General features: G+C 41.6%; 7 protein-coding genes across 7 annotated transcripts; 3 read left to right on the top strand and 4 right to left on the bottom strand.

Annotated features, from left to right (window-relative positions):
• Window positions 1-4,392: 4,392 nt before the first annotated feature.
• On the top strand, window positions 4,393-4,779 carry LOC307246955 (histone H2A-like; the record flags this gene model as incomplete). The annotated part of the gene is made up of 1 exon (XM_080023010.1): window positions 4,393-4,779. One exon carries the CDS (start codon window positions 4,393-4,395, stop codon window positions 4,777-4,779), a length of 387 nt encoding a protein of 128 aa, XP_079879136.1.
• Window positions 4,780-6,082: 1,303 nt separating this feature from the next.
• LOC307246967 (histone H2B 1/2-like) lies at window positions 6,083-6,457 on the top strand (the record flags this gene model as incomplete). The annotated part of the gene is made up of 1 exon (XM_080023022.1): window positions 6,083-6,457. The coding sequence occupies one exon, from the start codon at window positions 6,083-6,085 to the stop codon at window positions 6,455-6,457; it is 375 nt and encodes a 124-aa protein (XP_079879148.1).
• Window positions 6,458-7,748: 1,291 nt separating this feature from the next.
• On the top strand, window positions 7,749-8,060 carry LOC307246976 (histone H4; the record flags this gene model as incomplete). Its single annotated transcript, XM_080023031.1, has 1 exon — window positions 7,749-8,060. One exon carries the CDS (start codon window positions 7,749-7,751, stop codon window positions 8,058-8,060), a length of 312 nt encoding a protein of 103 aa, XP_079879157.1.
• Window positions 8,061-8,952: 892 nt separating this feature from the next.
• LOC307246966 (histone H2B 1/2-like) lies at window positions 8,953-9,327 on the bottom strand (the record flags this gene model as incomplete). Its single annotated transcript, XM_080023021.1, has 1 exon — window positions 8,953-9,327. One exon carries the CDS (start codon window positions 9,325-9,327, stop codon window positions 8,953-8,955), a length of 375 nt encoding a protein of 124 aa, XP_079879147.1.
• Window positions 9,328-10,728: 1,401 nt separating this feature from the next.
• Window positions 10,729-11,115, bottom strand: LOC307246954 (histone H2A-like; the record flags this gene model as incomplete). The annotated part of the gene is made up of 1 exon (XM_080023009.1): window positions 10,729-11,115. The coding sequence occupies one exon, from the start codon at window positions 11,113-11,115 to the stop codon at window positions 10,729-10,731; it is 387 nt and encodes a 128-aa protein (XP_079879135.1).
• A 1,857-nt stretch (window positions 11,116-12,972) lies between these two features.
• On the bottom strand, window positions 12,973-13,284 carry LOC307246980 (histone H4; the record flags this gene model as incomplete). Its single annotated transcript, XM_080023035.1, has 1 exon — window positions 12,973-13,284. One exon carries the CDS (start codon window positions 13,282-13,284, stop codon window positions 12,973-12,975), a length of 312 nt encoding a protein of 103 aa, XP_079879161.1.
• Window positions 13,285-15,874: 2,590 nt separating this feature from the next.
• On the bottom strand, window positions 15,875-16,288 carry LOC307246986 (histone H3.2; the record flags this gene model as incomplete). The annotated part of the gene is made up of 1 exon (XM_080023041.1): window positions 15,875-16,288. The coding sequence occupies exon 1, from the start codon at window positions 16,283-16,285 to the stop codon at window positions 15,875-15,877; it is 411 nt and encodes a 136-aa protein (XP_079879167.1). The 5' UTR covers window positions 16,286-16,288.
• Window positions 16,289-16,294: the final 6 nt, after the last annotated feature.

Raw genomic sequence — 16,294 nt, 5'->3', positions numbered from 1 at the left:
TCCTATGTTTATGAGGTGCAACCTCTCCACTAGGGAGGGGCGGGCTTAGTATTATATATAAACAAAAGTGATTGGTCAGAGGGGAAGCTTCAAGATTAGCTTTAGATCTTCCAAATTGATTGGCTTTCCGTTTGCAACTTGTGAAGTGCGTAAATGAAAAGCTCTGCGGACTATATGGAAAATGATCCACACAGCACTCATTTAAATTGTGCTGGGTGGGCCGGGGAGAGATTAAGATATGTCAGACTTCAACAGATTTTCCCAGTCAAAATACGGCAATTACGGGTTAACGGAAACACTGGTCATGTCATTACACCAGCTACTGTTAGTGTAAAAACTACAAACCTCAACTTTTTGTTTTGCTGCTGGAAAGTTCTGTGTCCGATCTGCTCTGGAGATTTGGAAGCCTGCCAGCTGCAGTCGCAGAGTCCAGTATCGTTCCGATCAGCCACGGCTCTGTGAAGCATAACAAGATGTTATGCCTTATGGGAAATTAGACCCCCCCTTCCAGATTATTTCATAATAGTTAGGCTGACTGATCATCCATTATTTGTAGAGATTGGCCAAACATATTTGCCCGGTTCACACCTGGCATTAAAATGTGTCCTGGGTGATCCGATCACACGTGTCCGGCACTAAATCCAGGTGTGAACGCACCCTAGTCACAATCGAAATCCCATCGCTCAGGTGGGATTCGGTGGGGGCTGTAAAATATGGCAAAAAGCAATGTGCATTTTTTTTTTTGTTTATCACTGCTCACAATTTCCCACAGATACAATTTGTGGAAAAGTGGTTAAAACAATCATAGCCCATTGTTAATGCATTGCCCCTTAGGTATAAAGAATGTCCCAAATGATCAGAAGGCAACAAGTACATATGGCAGAATTGAATGCAACTACACTGTATTGTGTTTATGTAAGGTATTCATGTTGATGGACGAAGGTGTATGATACATACACAGAGCAAGCACAGCAGCAACACAAAGCGGACACTTGACAACATAGAACAAAAACCCAACACCTAAAAAGATCGCTTTGCAATGCAAATTCCTTGATTTAAATATTTTATTAAGGGAAAGCACAAACGCAGGCCACTACTACCAGAATTTGCACAGTCAAGATCCCCACCTTCGAGAAATTCGCAAAAGTCAAGCTGACCAGAGTGCAATGGCTCAGCCTCACCCTGGGTGAACCACCTTCATGATCATGGTGTGACCCCTGCCAGGTGAGTATAATTTGTTCACGGCAAGCATGGGGGACTCACTCTGCAAGCATGGGGGACTCACTCACTCTGCACATCAGCCTTGCGGTTCTAGCATTTCAACATGTTTGCCTATAAACACGCCATACTATCTATCGCTCTCTCTATATATATAAGTAGTCACTCTACTATATCCCTTCGTTCTTAGACGGCACAAAATGTTTTGATTACAAATATAGTTCGTTATGTTCTCCCATCATGCAGTGCGGTATGTGACGCTACCTTGTAAAATAATTACTCTAACAGAGCCAGAAAACAAACAAAATAATAATAAATAAAGGAAAAGGTGTTTACATATCACACATGATAAAGGATAAACTACAACAACTACCAAATTATGACATTAATGTAAAATGTCAACTGGTATTATTTGTATTAGAATCCTATTTGTATTAGAAAGAAGCGCACAAATACTAAAGTGGACTCTGTCGTTAACGATAAATAAATTTGAATTCATTTACTACAGTTTATTAACACTGAATTAATAATGCTGTGTTTATTTCAGGCATTAAAATAAATTCAGTAAGACAGACCCCTTGCTAAATGATTCCCTAATTCTGATACCGACTTGTGGTGATTCGAAACAACTACACCTAATTGTTGTATGATTGTTTTTTGGGGCAAACTTTTTTTTCAGCGCTATAATAATGATAATAACAATAACAATAACAATAATAACAACAACAACAACAAAATGTATTTAATTATCGCAAACTGTCGTCACTATCTCACAATGAAATGTTTCTGAAACCTGGCCTTATAAAAAATGTCTGCAGTAACAATTTACTCCGAAGTGGAGTGAAAAACTCACAGGAGGCCGTCAGGTCCGGTCCCACTTCTCCTCTGATAGTCCATTTAAAACAAATTCACTCGGCGACAAAACCTGCCACATTCTTATTGAAGAAATACAATATTTCCAAGTGTTGACGTTATTTCAACGAGGAAAAAATGAATCCACTCTTCCTCGTCCATGTGTGACCTGTGAAAGTTGTCAGACGTAGACTTAATTGGTTGAAAACGAGCTGCGAGTTTATAGGTGAAACCGTCACTGAACTCAAACGGAGGAAGGCATTGGGTTAAAAGTTTGAGTAAAACATTAAAGTTAGTTGTGAAGTTTTGAAGTGAAATGTGTGTGGGGAATATGCGTCACAAGTTTCCTTCACTTACTTTCAGGGAGGAGTGGAATTTTTCCTTTGAGAGTGAAAGACGTCACCGTTTTACGACAGCTATAAACTAGAACTATTGTAACCAGAGAAATAACGTTAATATGTTGTATTGTCCATGTTGAATCTTTTGACTTTTACTTATTTATTTCCAGTTTTTCCAGATTTCAAACCTATCAGACCTGGACCAGCTCCACTATAGAACGACATGTACAACATTTTTCATTGTTATTGCAACAAAGCAGCGTTCCATTTTAGTAGAAGGCTCCAAGGAGATCATAATAGGTGCAAAAAACGCAAAAAAAAACCAAAACAAGAAAGGGGGTCAAAACAGGTCATCAGTTTGTAAAGCAAATCCGAAAGGGACAGGTGAAGGGAATTCAAAAAACATAAAGAACCAAATCAGAATCGGACACTGGAAAGCGAGGTGGAAAACACAATGTTGCAGGGCTGAGTGATACTGGACCAGTATATCGAGACTGGGGTGCAGGTGATGGGTAAACACAGATGAAAGGAATGAGGTCATCAGGGGCTGGAGAGAGTGGCAATCTGAAACGACAGGAGAATAAGACGGGATCAATGACAAACATAGAAGTGAGCATCCAATAATCAAGGTGTAAAATTAAGTGCTAAATTTTATAGTTTGTTTTGAAATAATTAATTTACAGGGGAATTTGGAGATATCACGATTGCAATCCACTTTAATGCTGCTAGTTTTAAAAAATGTGTGTGGGGAATATGCGTCGGAGAGACAACAGTTCTTTTTTAGTTATTTGCTTTCATCTAGTGGCTGAAAGATGTAAACACACCCCACGGTGCACCTTCACCACGACAAATTCCTCAATTTGGAAAATGTATTTGGGGAAAATGTACAAGATGTACAAGATCATCCTAAATACGAGAGCAACTTATTTTCATGTTTGAAACATTTGAAAACCTTTACATTTAAGGATCCATCATTATTGTGGTTATTACAAAATAACGTTTTTTTTTCTCATTCATTTTCATTCAGGTGACTTATGCGTATTCATGCTGTGGCCCCCCTTCTTGATGATGACACCTTTTGTTTTATTTCAACAATAATTAGAACGGTGAAGGTGTCCTTCCAATTAAACCATTTTGGGAGGGGTCACTTTTGGATCATTTGTGCAGCGCATTGTCTGCTTTTGGCCTTATGAAGAACCACGTGACCCCGACCCAGCTCTGGACCAACCCTAATCAATAATATTGATTGATCATTTTGTTTTATCATAATAACACTGTTGTGTCCGCGTTATATTATGGTCACATGTATAAATATAAAAAACCTTCTGCTTCGATTGTTATATTATCTAATTATAATATATAGTTTGTTACTTTATTAACTTACATTCGGAGCATATTATTAATAATAAACAATTTATATTACTCCGAGACAAGGTAGCGAACCTTCCCAAGTGGCCTTCTGCAAAGGCCACAAACCGAAGCTTCACTCAAATAGGCCCTGGCCTATTTAAAATGTAACGCCCGACCCCACAAACAAGTTAATTCAATAAAAGGTTCGGTGAATCGTTATTTCTAGGCGTTCTAGGCCCTAACACGTACGAGAGATAAATCTCAGCGGGCCGCACAGCGCAAGACTTTGCTACTATACAATCTTTTTTCAAAATGTGAATATCAACTGATGATTAATAATTTGTAATGTTTTAATAGGATTGTATACAGATAACACGATACTATACAATAGACAATAGGAAAAACAACACATAATTTATAAAAAAAATAATCAAATTTCAGAGAGAATTTGATAATTCACTAGATTACAACTACCTCCTGCTTTGAGCTCGAGTGCAACGGTTCTAAGACTTTGTTCTGATTGGAAGACCAAACTCGGGTCAGCGCTGACCAATCAGATTGTTCCCAGAAGGCTTTAATCGTAGCGCTGCATGGTGGCCCGATCACGTTCTACTTGTTGTAAGCGGTTGTGATCATGTCTGGAAGAGGTAAACAAGGCGGCAAAGCCAGAGCGAAGGCCAAGACTCGCTCCTCTCGTGCCGGTCTTCAGTTCCCCGTTGGCCGCGTTCACCGACTGCTGCGCAAGGGCAACTACGCTCGGCGCGTCGGTGCCGGCGCCCCCGTCTACCTGGCGGCCGTGCTGGAGTATCTGACCGCTGAGATCCTGGAGTTGGCTGGAAACGCTGCCCGCGACAACAAGAAGACCCGCATCATCCCCCGTCACCTGCAGCTGGCCGTCCGCAACGACGAGGAGCTCAACAAGCTGCTGGGCGGAGTGACCATCGCTCAGGGCGGCGTCCTGCCCAACATCCAGGCTGTTCTGCTCCCCAAGAAGACCGAGAAGGCCGCCAAGGGAAAGTAAATCTGCTGGATCATTTCGACAAACAACCCAAAGGCTCTTTTAAGAGCCACCCACATCTTTCTACAGAGCAAATCTTTTGAACCTACCAAATTATTCTCAGATTAAAAAAGTATGGTTGTTATATACACTGTACTGCACATATCCATACTCACATTTTTCCACATGTATTTTACTGTACATATCTGTATATACCAGTAGTCTATCCCATAGACATTACTATTCCCTTTGTTTCTATTTTCCACCCCAACTTTATGATTTTGTTGAGTCTTAAATATATATTTTCTTTTATATGTTCTGTTTATTAACTGCATTACATTTTAGGAATCCGTTACTTGGCTACGCAGTAATGAGGTCAGCTATTATGCTCCGTTTAGTAACTATTGTGCATAATCTCCGGGTGCGTTGCCAAAACATTTCACCACATGTACGTATGTATGTGACGAATAAACCTCTTAAATTTACCACATCAACTCCACATAATCCAGGTAATTTGAAAGTTCAATAAGTGAAACTCCCTGACACCAATCACAACCATTGGGTTGAATATTTTTGTAATGTCGACGATTCTATTCATAGGTTCTGTCGATGTTTAATCAGTGTAAAAAACTAATTCTATGCCTTTGTGTTTGTGTCCGTTACTTTTGGCGGACTTTTCAAATAACACACCAGCTGCCCAGCACTGGACCAATCCGGACACAGCACGAGTTGCGGCATTACTCAGAGTTTGGAGATTTTATCTTTGAATTCTCTGTAATTCATTTCATTCTACTAAAAGCTTCCAAAAGAAAAAAAAAATCACATTTATATGTTCGATATTTACATTGCAATGCACCTGTTCCCTCTTTGTTTTTGTAAATTTATACGGTATTTTGATTTCATATACCCACAAAAAAAGTAATTTACGTGACAGATCTTAAATTATTTCACTTAATTTTAAAGTAAAACACGCATGATGAAACATGTGTGTAGTTAAGTAGTATAATTTTAAAAAAATGAACTTTTATAATGATCCCATCTTGTTTCTCATTCTTATTTTCGACCAAAAAATATCATGTTATTACAATTGCCCTCATATGACAACCATGCACTGCATTTGACACGATATAAGTGTTTTTAATAATCAGCTAAAAAGTTATTTACAAAACTCAGTTTCTGTGTTACCAACTGGCGCATGCCCAGTGTCACTTACAAACTCTACCCAATCAAGTGGATGGGTTCACAGAGTTTAATTTGCATTAAGATTCTATAAAAATTCAGCACCTTGGTTTGTCAGTTGTTGTCACCGTGTGTCTGCACCACTATCATGCCTGAACCCGCCAAGTCAGCGCCCAAGAAGGGCTCCAAGAAAGCCGTGTCCAAGACCCCCAGCAAGACCGGCAAGAAGCGCAGAAAGACCAGGAAGGAGAGCTACGCCATCTACGTGTACAAGGTCCTGAAGCAGGTCCACCCCGACACCGGGATCTCCTCCAAGGCCATGGGCATCATGAACTCGTTCGTCAACGACATCTTCGAGCGCATCGCCGGTGAAGCCTCTCGCCTGGCCCACTACAACAAGCGTTCCACCATCACTTCCAGGGAGATCCAGACCGCCGTCCGCCTGCTGCTCCCCGGAGAGCTGGCCAAGCACGCCGTGTCCGAGGGCACCAAGGCCGTCACCAAGTACACCAGCTCCAAGTAATCCGAGCGCTCAGCTTCTCAAAGCAAAGGTCCTTTTCAGGACCACCCACACTGTCAAATGAAGGCTTTTCTGGTAGTCGTTTGGAGATGTCATATGTAATGCATTATAAATAGCTGTATATTGTGATGTTTGTTTGGATTTGTTATAAATTCTATTTTATATATTGTTATATGTATACACATTTCATAATTGTACATTTGAATAATCTCATTAACGCGGAGAACCGGTAGCAAACCATAGGGAGAATTTCTGAAATACACAGTGAAGGCATAGGATTGTTAGTCAGAACTTTGTCTGCAGTAAATACGTTAAACATTCAGGAAAGCAGCAGCTGACGATCATTGAACATCCAACAACAGTTACAGCATCGTAGGCAGCTCATCCCACAGAGATTTCATAGTAAAATGATGTTCAAATAAACCCATGTCATGTTTTTACTGTGACATCACATAGTTTAGATAGAAGTGTAATGTTAAACAAACATGTCCTTTAAATTGCATGTTCATTGGGTAATAAGCATATTTATTTATAAAATCAATGATCATCACACGAAAGCTTTTCCATTACTCAATAGAGAGATGTTACATGAAATAAATTATACATATACGTCTGTGCATTATAGTTTGTTTTAAATAGTGCACATCCATTTCCGTTTATTACATTTCACTGCATATATGTATGGAAGTATGTATATGTATGTGACAAATAAAAATCTTGAATCTTGAAACATCCTATTTTAAAATTGTAATTGGTCATGTATGAATTTGTCATGTTTTCACTGACATTACATTTCTAGTTTAGAAGTTAAGCTTGTATCCTCCAAATCCATGTGTGTTCATTGGGTATAACATAACGCATGGAACTCTAAACTGCAGCGTCAAGTATTACTGGGTACTTTAAACACATCGTTTTTAGGCCAGGAAAAATTAATTCCGTTTCTATTACCAATCGCTGGGAGGACGCTAGGCTATTACAGCGTATTTGTAAACATACAACCACAAGTGATACTGGTCGATTATATTGTACATTTTCACTGTAATTATTTTTACATTACTCCTTCCACGTGAACACTGTAAAAGGAAGCTTATAATATATATTTGTAAAATGAATAAAGTGGACAGAACAGTCTCGTCCCGTTATTTCGCGCAATTGACAACTGTCCAACGGAAAGACGTTTGTATGACTTGCAGCGTAGGGCCAGTGTGGCCTCCTTTACGTCCGTTCTGAATCATTAAGTGCACGCGCTGAGCGACGGGACGTAATCACGGCTTGTTCTACGTATTCTGCGAACATGAGCGGTCGCGGCAAAGGAGGCAAGGGACTCGGGAAAGGAGGCGCAAAGCGTCACCGCAAAGTGCTCCGCGACAACATCCAGGGAATCACCAAGCCCGCTATCCGCCGTCTGGCTCGCCGTGGCGGAGTGAAGCGTATCTCGGGTCTGATCTACGAGGAGACCCGCGGTGTTCTCAAGGTGTTCCTGGAGAACGTGATCCGTGACGCCGTCACCTACACCGAGCACGCCAAGAGAAAGACCGTCACCGCCATGGATGTGGTCTACGCGCTGAAGAGGCAGGGACGCACCCTGTACGGCTTCGGCGGTTAAACTCTGCTACAACTACACTAACAACGGCCCTTTTCAGGGCCCCCAAGTCAACTGTAAAGAGCTTCTTTCTCCAGCATTTACGTGAACATAAATACAGCATACGTACATGGGAGGAAAATAAGACGTCCACCATGTGCTGCGAATTAAACAATGTTTCCTGAATAGAAAACTATTGCATATTAGTAGCTAGTGTCAATTTATTTGACATCCTACTATTTAATGTCAGATGGTCTGTAGTGACTGCATTTATGTAAATGTTATGTTTGTGCATTTAAGTAAACTATACATAATGTGTATATTTATGTATATATACATGTAATGCAAATGATACATGTTCTGTTTTATTTTATTAAATTACAAACCCAATGAAAATGCAGCAATTCATTGGAATAGATGTTTCTTTAACATGACTCCTATTGACACTTTTTTACTTTTAATAAACTAAGTAATTTCACAATGAAATGTGGGTTTGTGAGTGGCCTGAAATGCTAAGCAACTGCTGTGGGATGGTCCAACAATAGTCCTCTGCTGCTTCCCTTAATATTGCCCTTTTATCATTATATTTACTGCAGCACCTTTACAATCCTACTGGCATGGTGGCTTCGTGGTAAACACGTTGACATTGTCCCCATGCTTATACAGTTTCCCTCTCGGTTTGATGGCAATGGTGTAAGTATATTAAATTCACATACTAATTGATACAATTTCAATCAGATCTTATATGCATTATATCCTTGTCTTATGTGACAATGTGTGAAGAATGATATATACAGAATAACAATCATTAACTTTAGCATTATCATGTCACCATTGGGTCATGGATAAAAGCCTTTGTCTGACAGTGTGGGTGGTCCTGAAAAGAACCTTTGTTTTAAGAAGCTGAGCGCTCGGATTACTTGGAGCTGGTGTACTTGGTGACGGCCTTGGTGCCCTCGGACACGGCGTGCTTGGCCAGCTCTCCGGGGAGCAGCAGGCGGACGGCGGTCTGGATCTCCCTGGAGGTGATGGTGGAACGCTTGTTGTAGTGGGCCAGGCGAGAGGCTTCACCGGCGATGCGCTCGAAGATGTCGTTGACGAACGAGTTCATGATGCCCATGGCCTTGGAGGAGATCCCGGTGTCGGGGTGGACCTGCTTCAGGACCTTGTACACGTAGATGGCGTAGCTCTCCTTCCTGGTCTTTCTGCGCTTCTTGCCGGTCTTGCTGGCGGTCTTGGACACGGCTTTCTTGGAGCCCTTCTTGGGCGCTGGCTTGGCGGCTTCAGGCATGACGACAGTGAGGAGACACACGTTAGCAGAATTGGGCTGGTTCTGGTGCTGCTTTTTATAGAATTCTAATGCAAATAAGGCTCTGTGATTCATCAAAGTGATTGGGTAGAGTCAGCAAGCGATACTGAGCATGCGCCAGTTGGTTTCGAGGACTAGAACACAGAGACTGAGGTTTGAAAACGAATATCCGTAAATTTACTTTTATCTGATTATTAAAACGATTCTCATTCCACTTAGCAGACGCTTTTATCCAAAGCGACTTACAATTGTTCGAACACAGACGGACGCAGCCGTCAGGAGCAATTAGGGGTTCAGTGTCTTGCTCAAGGACACTACAGCATGCTAGCAGGAGGAGCCTGGGATCGAACCAGCGACCTTTAGATCACTAGACCACCATCCCACTTATTAAGACATCAGATTAATGCAGTGCATGGTTACCATATGAGAGCAATTTGAATTACATGCTCTTTTTTGGTTGAAAATATGAATGAGAAATAGGATGGGATCATTCTAAAAGTTACATTTTTTAACATCAAATGCTACTTAGCTCCACAAATGTTTCATCATAAATGTTTCTTTGGAAAAAAGTGTAATAATTTAAGATGTATCAAGTAAATGACTTTTTTTATGAGTATATATTTACGAAAACTAACAGGGCAGGTGCATTGCAATGTAAATATTGAACATATAAATGTGATTTTTTTTTTTTTTTTAAGCTTTCAGTAGAGTTAAGTGAATTACAGAACATTCCAAAGATAAAATCTCCTAACTCTGAGTAATGCCGCAACTCGTGCTGTGTCCGGATTGGTCCAGTGCTGGGCAGCGGGTGTGTTATTTGAAAAGTCCGCCAAAAGTAACGGACACAAACACAAAGGCATCAAATTAGTTTTTTACACTGATTAAACATCGACAGAATCTACGAATAGAAACATCGACATTACAAAAATATTCAACCCAATGGTTGTGATTGGTGTCAGAGAATTTCAGTTATTGAGCTTCCAAGCGACCTGGATTTTGTGGAGTTGATGTGGTAAATTCGAGAGGTTTATTTGTCACATATGTACGTTCATACATATGCAGTGAAATGTCTTTGCAACGCACCCGGAGATTATGCACAATTGTTACTAAACCGAACATAATTGCTAACCTAATTACTGCCTAGCTAACTAATTGATTCCTAAAACGGAATGTGGTTAGTGAAAATTATATAAATAGGTCAGACTCAAATATAATACCGAGTGTGTGGGTAGAAGTAAAAGTAATTGTTATGTATGAGATAATTACTAAACGTAACTTTATTGAACTTCAGAATATTTAAGTAAACTCAAAAGATTTGCTCTGTACATAGAAGTGGGTGGCTCTTAAAAGAGCCTTTAGGTTGTTTGTCGAAATGGTCCAGATTTACTTTCCCTTGGCGGGCTTCTCGGTCTTCTTCGGGAGCAGAACAGCCTGGATGTTGGGCAGGACGCCGCCCTGAGCGATGGTCACTCCGCCCAGCAGCTTGTTGAGCTCCTCGTCGTTGCGGACGGCCAGCTGCAGGTGACGGGGGATGATGCGGGTCTTCTTGTTGTCGCGGGCAGCGTTTCCAGCCAACTCCAGGATCTCAGCGGTCAGATACTCCAGCACGGCCGCCAGGTAGACGGGGGCGCCGGCACCGACGCGCTGGGCGTAGTTGCCTTTGCGCAGGAGCCTGTGAACGCGGCCGACGGGGAACTGAAGTCCGGCACGAGAGGAGCGAGTCTTGGCCTTCGCTCTGGCTTTGCCGCCTTGTTTACCTCTTCCAGACATGATCACAACGACTCCAAACAACTGAAGAATGAACCAGCCGCTTTGCAGCGCTGTATATTAACTTTGCAGGAACGATCTGATTGGTCAGCGCTGACCCGAGTTTGGTCTTCCAATCAGAATCAAGTCTGAGAACCGGAACACAGCAAATCCAAAGCAGTCCTTTGTGTCCATAATGTAGTGATATCTTTTTTGTATTTTCTCTCTGATATTAGAGTATTTATATCCATGTTGTGCTTTTTTTTATTCTTTGTTTGTAGTATTTTTAAATACACAGGAGCTCCCCACACACACATGAAGTTGTGAAAGGTCCGCTTGCTTGACGCACAACGTCACTCCAGTCGATAAACTCCATAGTTGGTCTTGGACGATGAACACCTTGAGCCTCTCTGTGAAACCCGGTGTCTCCTGTCCTCCACCGAGGCCGTCGAGATCTCCAGGACGGAACCGTCCGACGACCCGTTCAGCGGACACACACGAACACGCACACGCACACACAGCACTGGGTCCCAATACATGATTATGTTTTCCAGGATCAATTAGCTTTAAAAAGTTTTCATTCTCCAATAGATTTATCAATGTTTCAATCAGTTATGGCCAAAATGTGTTGTATTCTTGTTTTCAGTCAACTTCAATAACATAGTTGAGATGTACATGATTCCTAAAAATCATCCCAAAACACAAATGTGTCTGACTTTTTTAATGTGCAGAAAGTTTTGAACACGACCAAAAATCGTGCTGAAACACATGAGCAATTAAAGTCGGTGGGTTTATAAATTAATTAAAATTAATTAATTTATCATTGACATTAAAAGGTGCCACATGCAACAACCTGTGGCAACAGAACAGATATTTGAAAGCAATACAGAATGCCTGAGCGCTTTACTGCAATGAATTCCATTATATTTTGAATTTGCCATCTGGTGCCTGAATTTTGTGTTTTCCTTTACATAAAAAATATTTTTTTTCTTGAAATTGTTTTCTTCTAACTGACTGAAGGGGATTTGTAGTTCTTCAGTTGGAACAGTTAGAATTCTCAATTGGGTCTGTCGCTTCGTTCTGTTGCTTTGTTCACTGAAAAGAGTTGCCTCCAAAAATGTATTGTACACTAGCTATGATTGCGTAAAGCAAAATGGAGAAGGGCCTCAGATTGGTCTTTGCTGGGGCCTCCAAATCACGAAACTGCCCTTGTGCTTCCATTACAAAGGTCTATGATTCAAACAGTGAGGAAACATGGAGAACTACTGAAGTACACCGGAAAGGAAAACAGTGAAGGTGTGGGAATGTTATTCAGAACGTCTATGTAACGTAACAGTATTAACCAGCCACCGACCATTAAAGGTTAAGATGCTGCAAAAATAAAAAAAATATATAAAATCGATTGAAGCAGCAGCTGAGGACGACCGTTGAACCATCCGACCACAGTTGCTCAGCATTGTGGGTTGCTCACCTCAGCTTTCATGGTGAAATGCATTTTAAATAAAGCCAGGTTTTCAGTCAGTTCTACATGTTAAAAGGGGGAAGAAAAAAAAATCGTAGAATGTGTTTAACATGTCAATTTAAATCTGTACATGTTCATTGGGTCTTGCACTAAACATTCAGTGATCTCATACTGCAGGATCAAGAAAAACTATACTTCAGTCACGTATTCTCAGCCGAACGGGAGGTTAATTAGGAGACTGAATAGTTGTTGAGCAGATGTCATGCTATTAGTTTGTGGTAGAGATGTTTAATGCGCAGAGCGACACGCACTTTGAAGGTCTTGAAACTAGTGCCACACAAACCCTGAAGAAGGAAGCTCTTTACAGTAAACTTGGGGGCCCTGAAAAGGGCCTTTGTTTAGCGGAGTTGTAGCAGAGTTTAACCGCCGAAGCCGTACAGGGTGCGTCCCTGCCTCTTCAGAGCGTAGACCACATCCATGGCGGTGACGGTCTTTCTCTTGGCGTGCTCGGTGTAGGTGACGGCGTCACGGATCACGTTCTCCAGGAACACCTTGAGAACACCGCGGGTCTCCTCGTAGATCAGACCCGAGATACGCTTCACACCGCCACGGCGAGCCAGACGGCGGATAGCGGGCTTGGTGATTCCCTGGATGTTGTCGCGGAGAACTTTGCGGTGACGCTTTGCGCCTCCTTTCCCGAGTCCCTTGCCTCCTTTGCCGCGACCGCTCATGTTCGCAGAATGAGTAGATTAAGCTGTAATGACGTCCCGCCTCTCAGTCCGTGGTCTTAAAGCTTCAAAACGGACGTAGAGGAGGCCACACTGGCCCTACGCTGCAAGTCATACAAACATTGTTTCGTCTTTCCGTTGGAAAATCCTCAATTGCGCGGGGCGACACTTCTGTTCCAACTGTCCTCAGTGCTTTATTTTAAAATTAAATACAATAATATCTGAAAAAATAAATATTATTAATGATAATATTTCAGACCAAATGCAGTTCTCCCTCTTTTCGATAAGTTACTATTCTATTTTCCAGTGTATTTAGCCACTTTATTTTAAAATAACTCACAATACAATATGAATTTTCAGTGTTCTTTGTTCCAATTGAAGTTGATTCATTTAAAATATCATTAGTAATATTTCTATGTTGCAGAAAATGTATGATGTTTTTTAACAAATCACATAGGGGCAGATGGAAAAAAAAATTGATTCTGATCCATACACAAATTTATTAAATCAAAGCTTTATTATACCGGCCAAACAAATGTATGATAAAATTTCATGATATAAAACAGTGTTATTCCATAGTGTTATTCCACAGATTCAATTCATTTCACTAAATCTGTAATCACATATTACATGCTGTGTGTCACTCACTACATTACTGAACAGTTTACCATTAAGATGTATTATAAGCGTGTACAAACATATTGGAACTTTGTCTTAAATAGTTGAGTTTGATGATGAACTTTGACGTTTTTTCCCCAATAACTTGAAGCCCCTGAGGCCAGACAGACAGACTGTGGGAAGGGGGAGACTGAGAATGAGAATGGTGATGAGATGTATACAGTATATATAATACATATATATAGTGTATATAATATATAAAAGGTGATGCACGATGAGATGCTTGATGCTGAGACGTCGTGCACATCGCGGTATTGTACGCAGTGCACAAAATAGACCGATCGGAGAGCTGGTCGTAAGTAGTAGTAGTAGTAGACCTACTCATTTAACTAGTCGTAAAATGGGTAGGTCGTTAAGTGGGGAGTGCCTGTATTTATCTTATAAATGTAATCGTTATGGAAAATGAACTGCAAAATGGTAGGAGGGTGAGGGAAAATAATGAATGAATAAAATAATTTGTTAGTGCGGACAAGACTTTAATCTTTTATAGACCAGGGCCTATTCGAGTGAAGTTTCTGTTTGTGATGTTGTGCAGAAGGACCAGATCCCTCTGATCCTTCTCCAGAACCTTTACAACAGGGGTGACCACTCTTTTTCGGCTTGCGAGCTACTTTTAAAATGACCAGGTCAAAATGATCCACCTTCATTAAAAAATGCTGAATATATTTATTTATATGTATATACTGAGTATACTTCAGATATAAAATATATGTTGGCGGACCTTGCACTCCTGCATAAACCCTTACGGCACAATAGCATTAAATACATTTATGGTCACTACCTTACTCAGAAGACTTGCGCTGAATGGAGCTGGCCAGGGTTGCATAGTCCGAACAGAGGATTGTGTGGGAAAAGGATTACTCATTTAAAAACAGTAAATGTGCTCCCTCCTTGACTGATTTATTAGGCTATACTTATGTATAGCCTAATAAATCAGTCAAGGAGGGAGCACATTTACTCATGTTTGGGTAATTTTCCTCTGTGAGTAAGTTCCAAAACGGTCCATGAGCCCTGGACTTGAGCTGAATGTCTCAGCCTGTAGTGTCAACGTCTCATCCTCCACTGCAGACGAGTTCAGGTGAGACAGTTTTGCAATTTTTGATGCGAGTGAATCCACCTCAATATCTTCCCTAAATGGGAAGCACATAAATATAGCGATTGGCTTGAGCAAAGCACCTTGAAACCGTTTGTCGAAGTCTGACGGACAGTTTTCAATCTGCTCTGTGTAGCGCGCACTGTCGGGGCGCTCCTCGCACCCCTCCCCTCGGGTCTCCAGCTTTGATGCAAGGTTTTGAAAGTTCCCCAAATCATGGCGCTGGGAGCTTTGAGGACACAAGTTGCACTACTGAACTGATCATGTTGACCACAGTTTTGTCTTTCCCTTGCAGATTTTTTTTTTGTTTTGAATGGCGTGCGATCTACCCGCACTACCTTCGCGATCTACCGGTCGATCGCGATCGACGTATTGGGCACCCCTGCTACAAGTAACACATTGTTTATTGTTGATCATATTCCTGAATCTGTATATTGCTCGTGAAGTGTATATATATATACACACGCAATGACATATCTCAAAGAATAATATTTTTACATACTTTCCAATATACAAGGGATCTGACTTGGCAATGAAATACATTTATACTCTGATTAAAAACATTGCATTCTGCGCAAAGTACTTGTAGTATAAATGAGTCATGTAATAAGACACCATGGCTCATTAAGTTCGATTCTGGCACGCATATGGAGAACATGGAAACACAGTGCGTCACCAATGTGAGTAAAGCCCTGGAACAGAGCGTCATATGATTCGCTATAATGACCATGTAATAAAAATCATATTAGATTAATTAAGCCTTGGATGCGAAGTGGTGTGGCTCTTAAAAGAGCCGTTTGGGTTTAGATGAAGTGGGTGTGTCTAGGCGCGCTCTCCGCGGATGCGGCGGGCCAGCTGGATGTCCTTGGGCATGATGGTGACTCTCTTGGCGTGGATGGCGCACAGGTTGGTGTCCTCGAACAGACCGACCAGGTAAGCCTCGCTGGCCTCCTGAAGAGCCATGACGGCGGAGCTCTGGAAGCGCAGGTCGGTCTTGAAGTCCTGAGCGATCTCTCTGACCAGGCGCTGGAAGGGCAGCTTGCGGATGAGCAGCTCGGTGGATTTCTGGTAACGACGGATCTCTCTGAGAGCCACGGTACCGGGCCTGTAGCGGTGAGGCTTCTTGACTCCGCCGGTGGCTGGGGCGCTCTTACGGGCAGCTTTGGTGGCCAGCTGCTTCCTGGGAGCCTTTCCTCCGGTGGATTTACGGGCGGTCTGCTTGGTTCTGGCCATTGTTGAAGC

Source organism: Zeus faber (assembly GCF_960531495.2).
Source record: "Zeus faber genome assembly, chromosome: 22".
Lineage (NCBI taxonomy): Eukaryota > Metazoa > Chordata > Actinopteri > Zeiformes > Zeidae > Zeus > Zeus faber.
The sequence above is the reverse complement of the archived record's forward strand: the minus strand, read 5'-3'. Positions and strand labels throughout refer to the sequence as shown.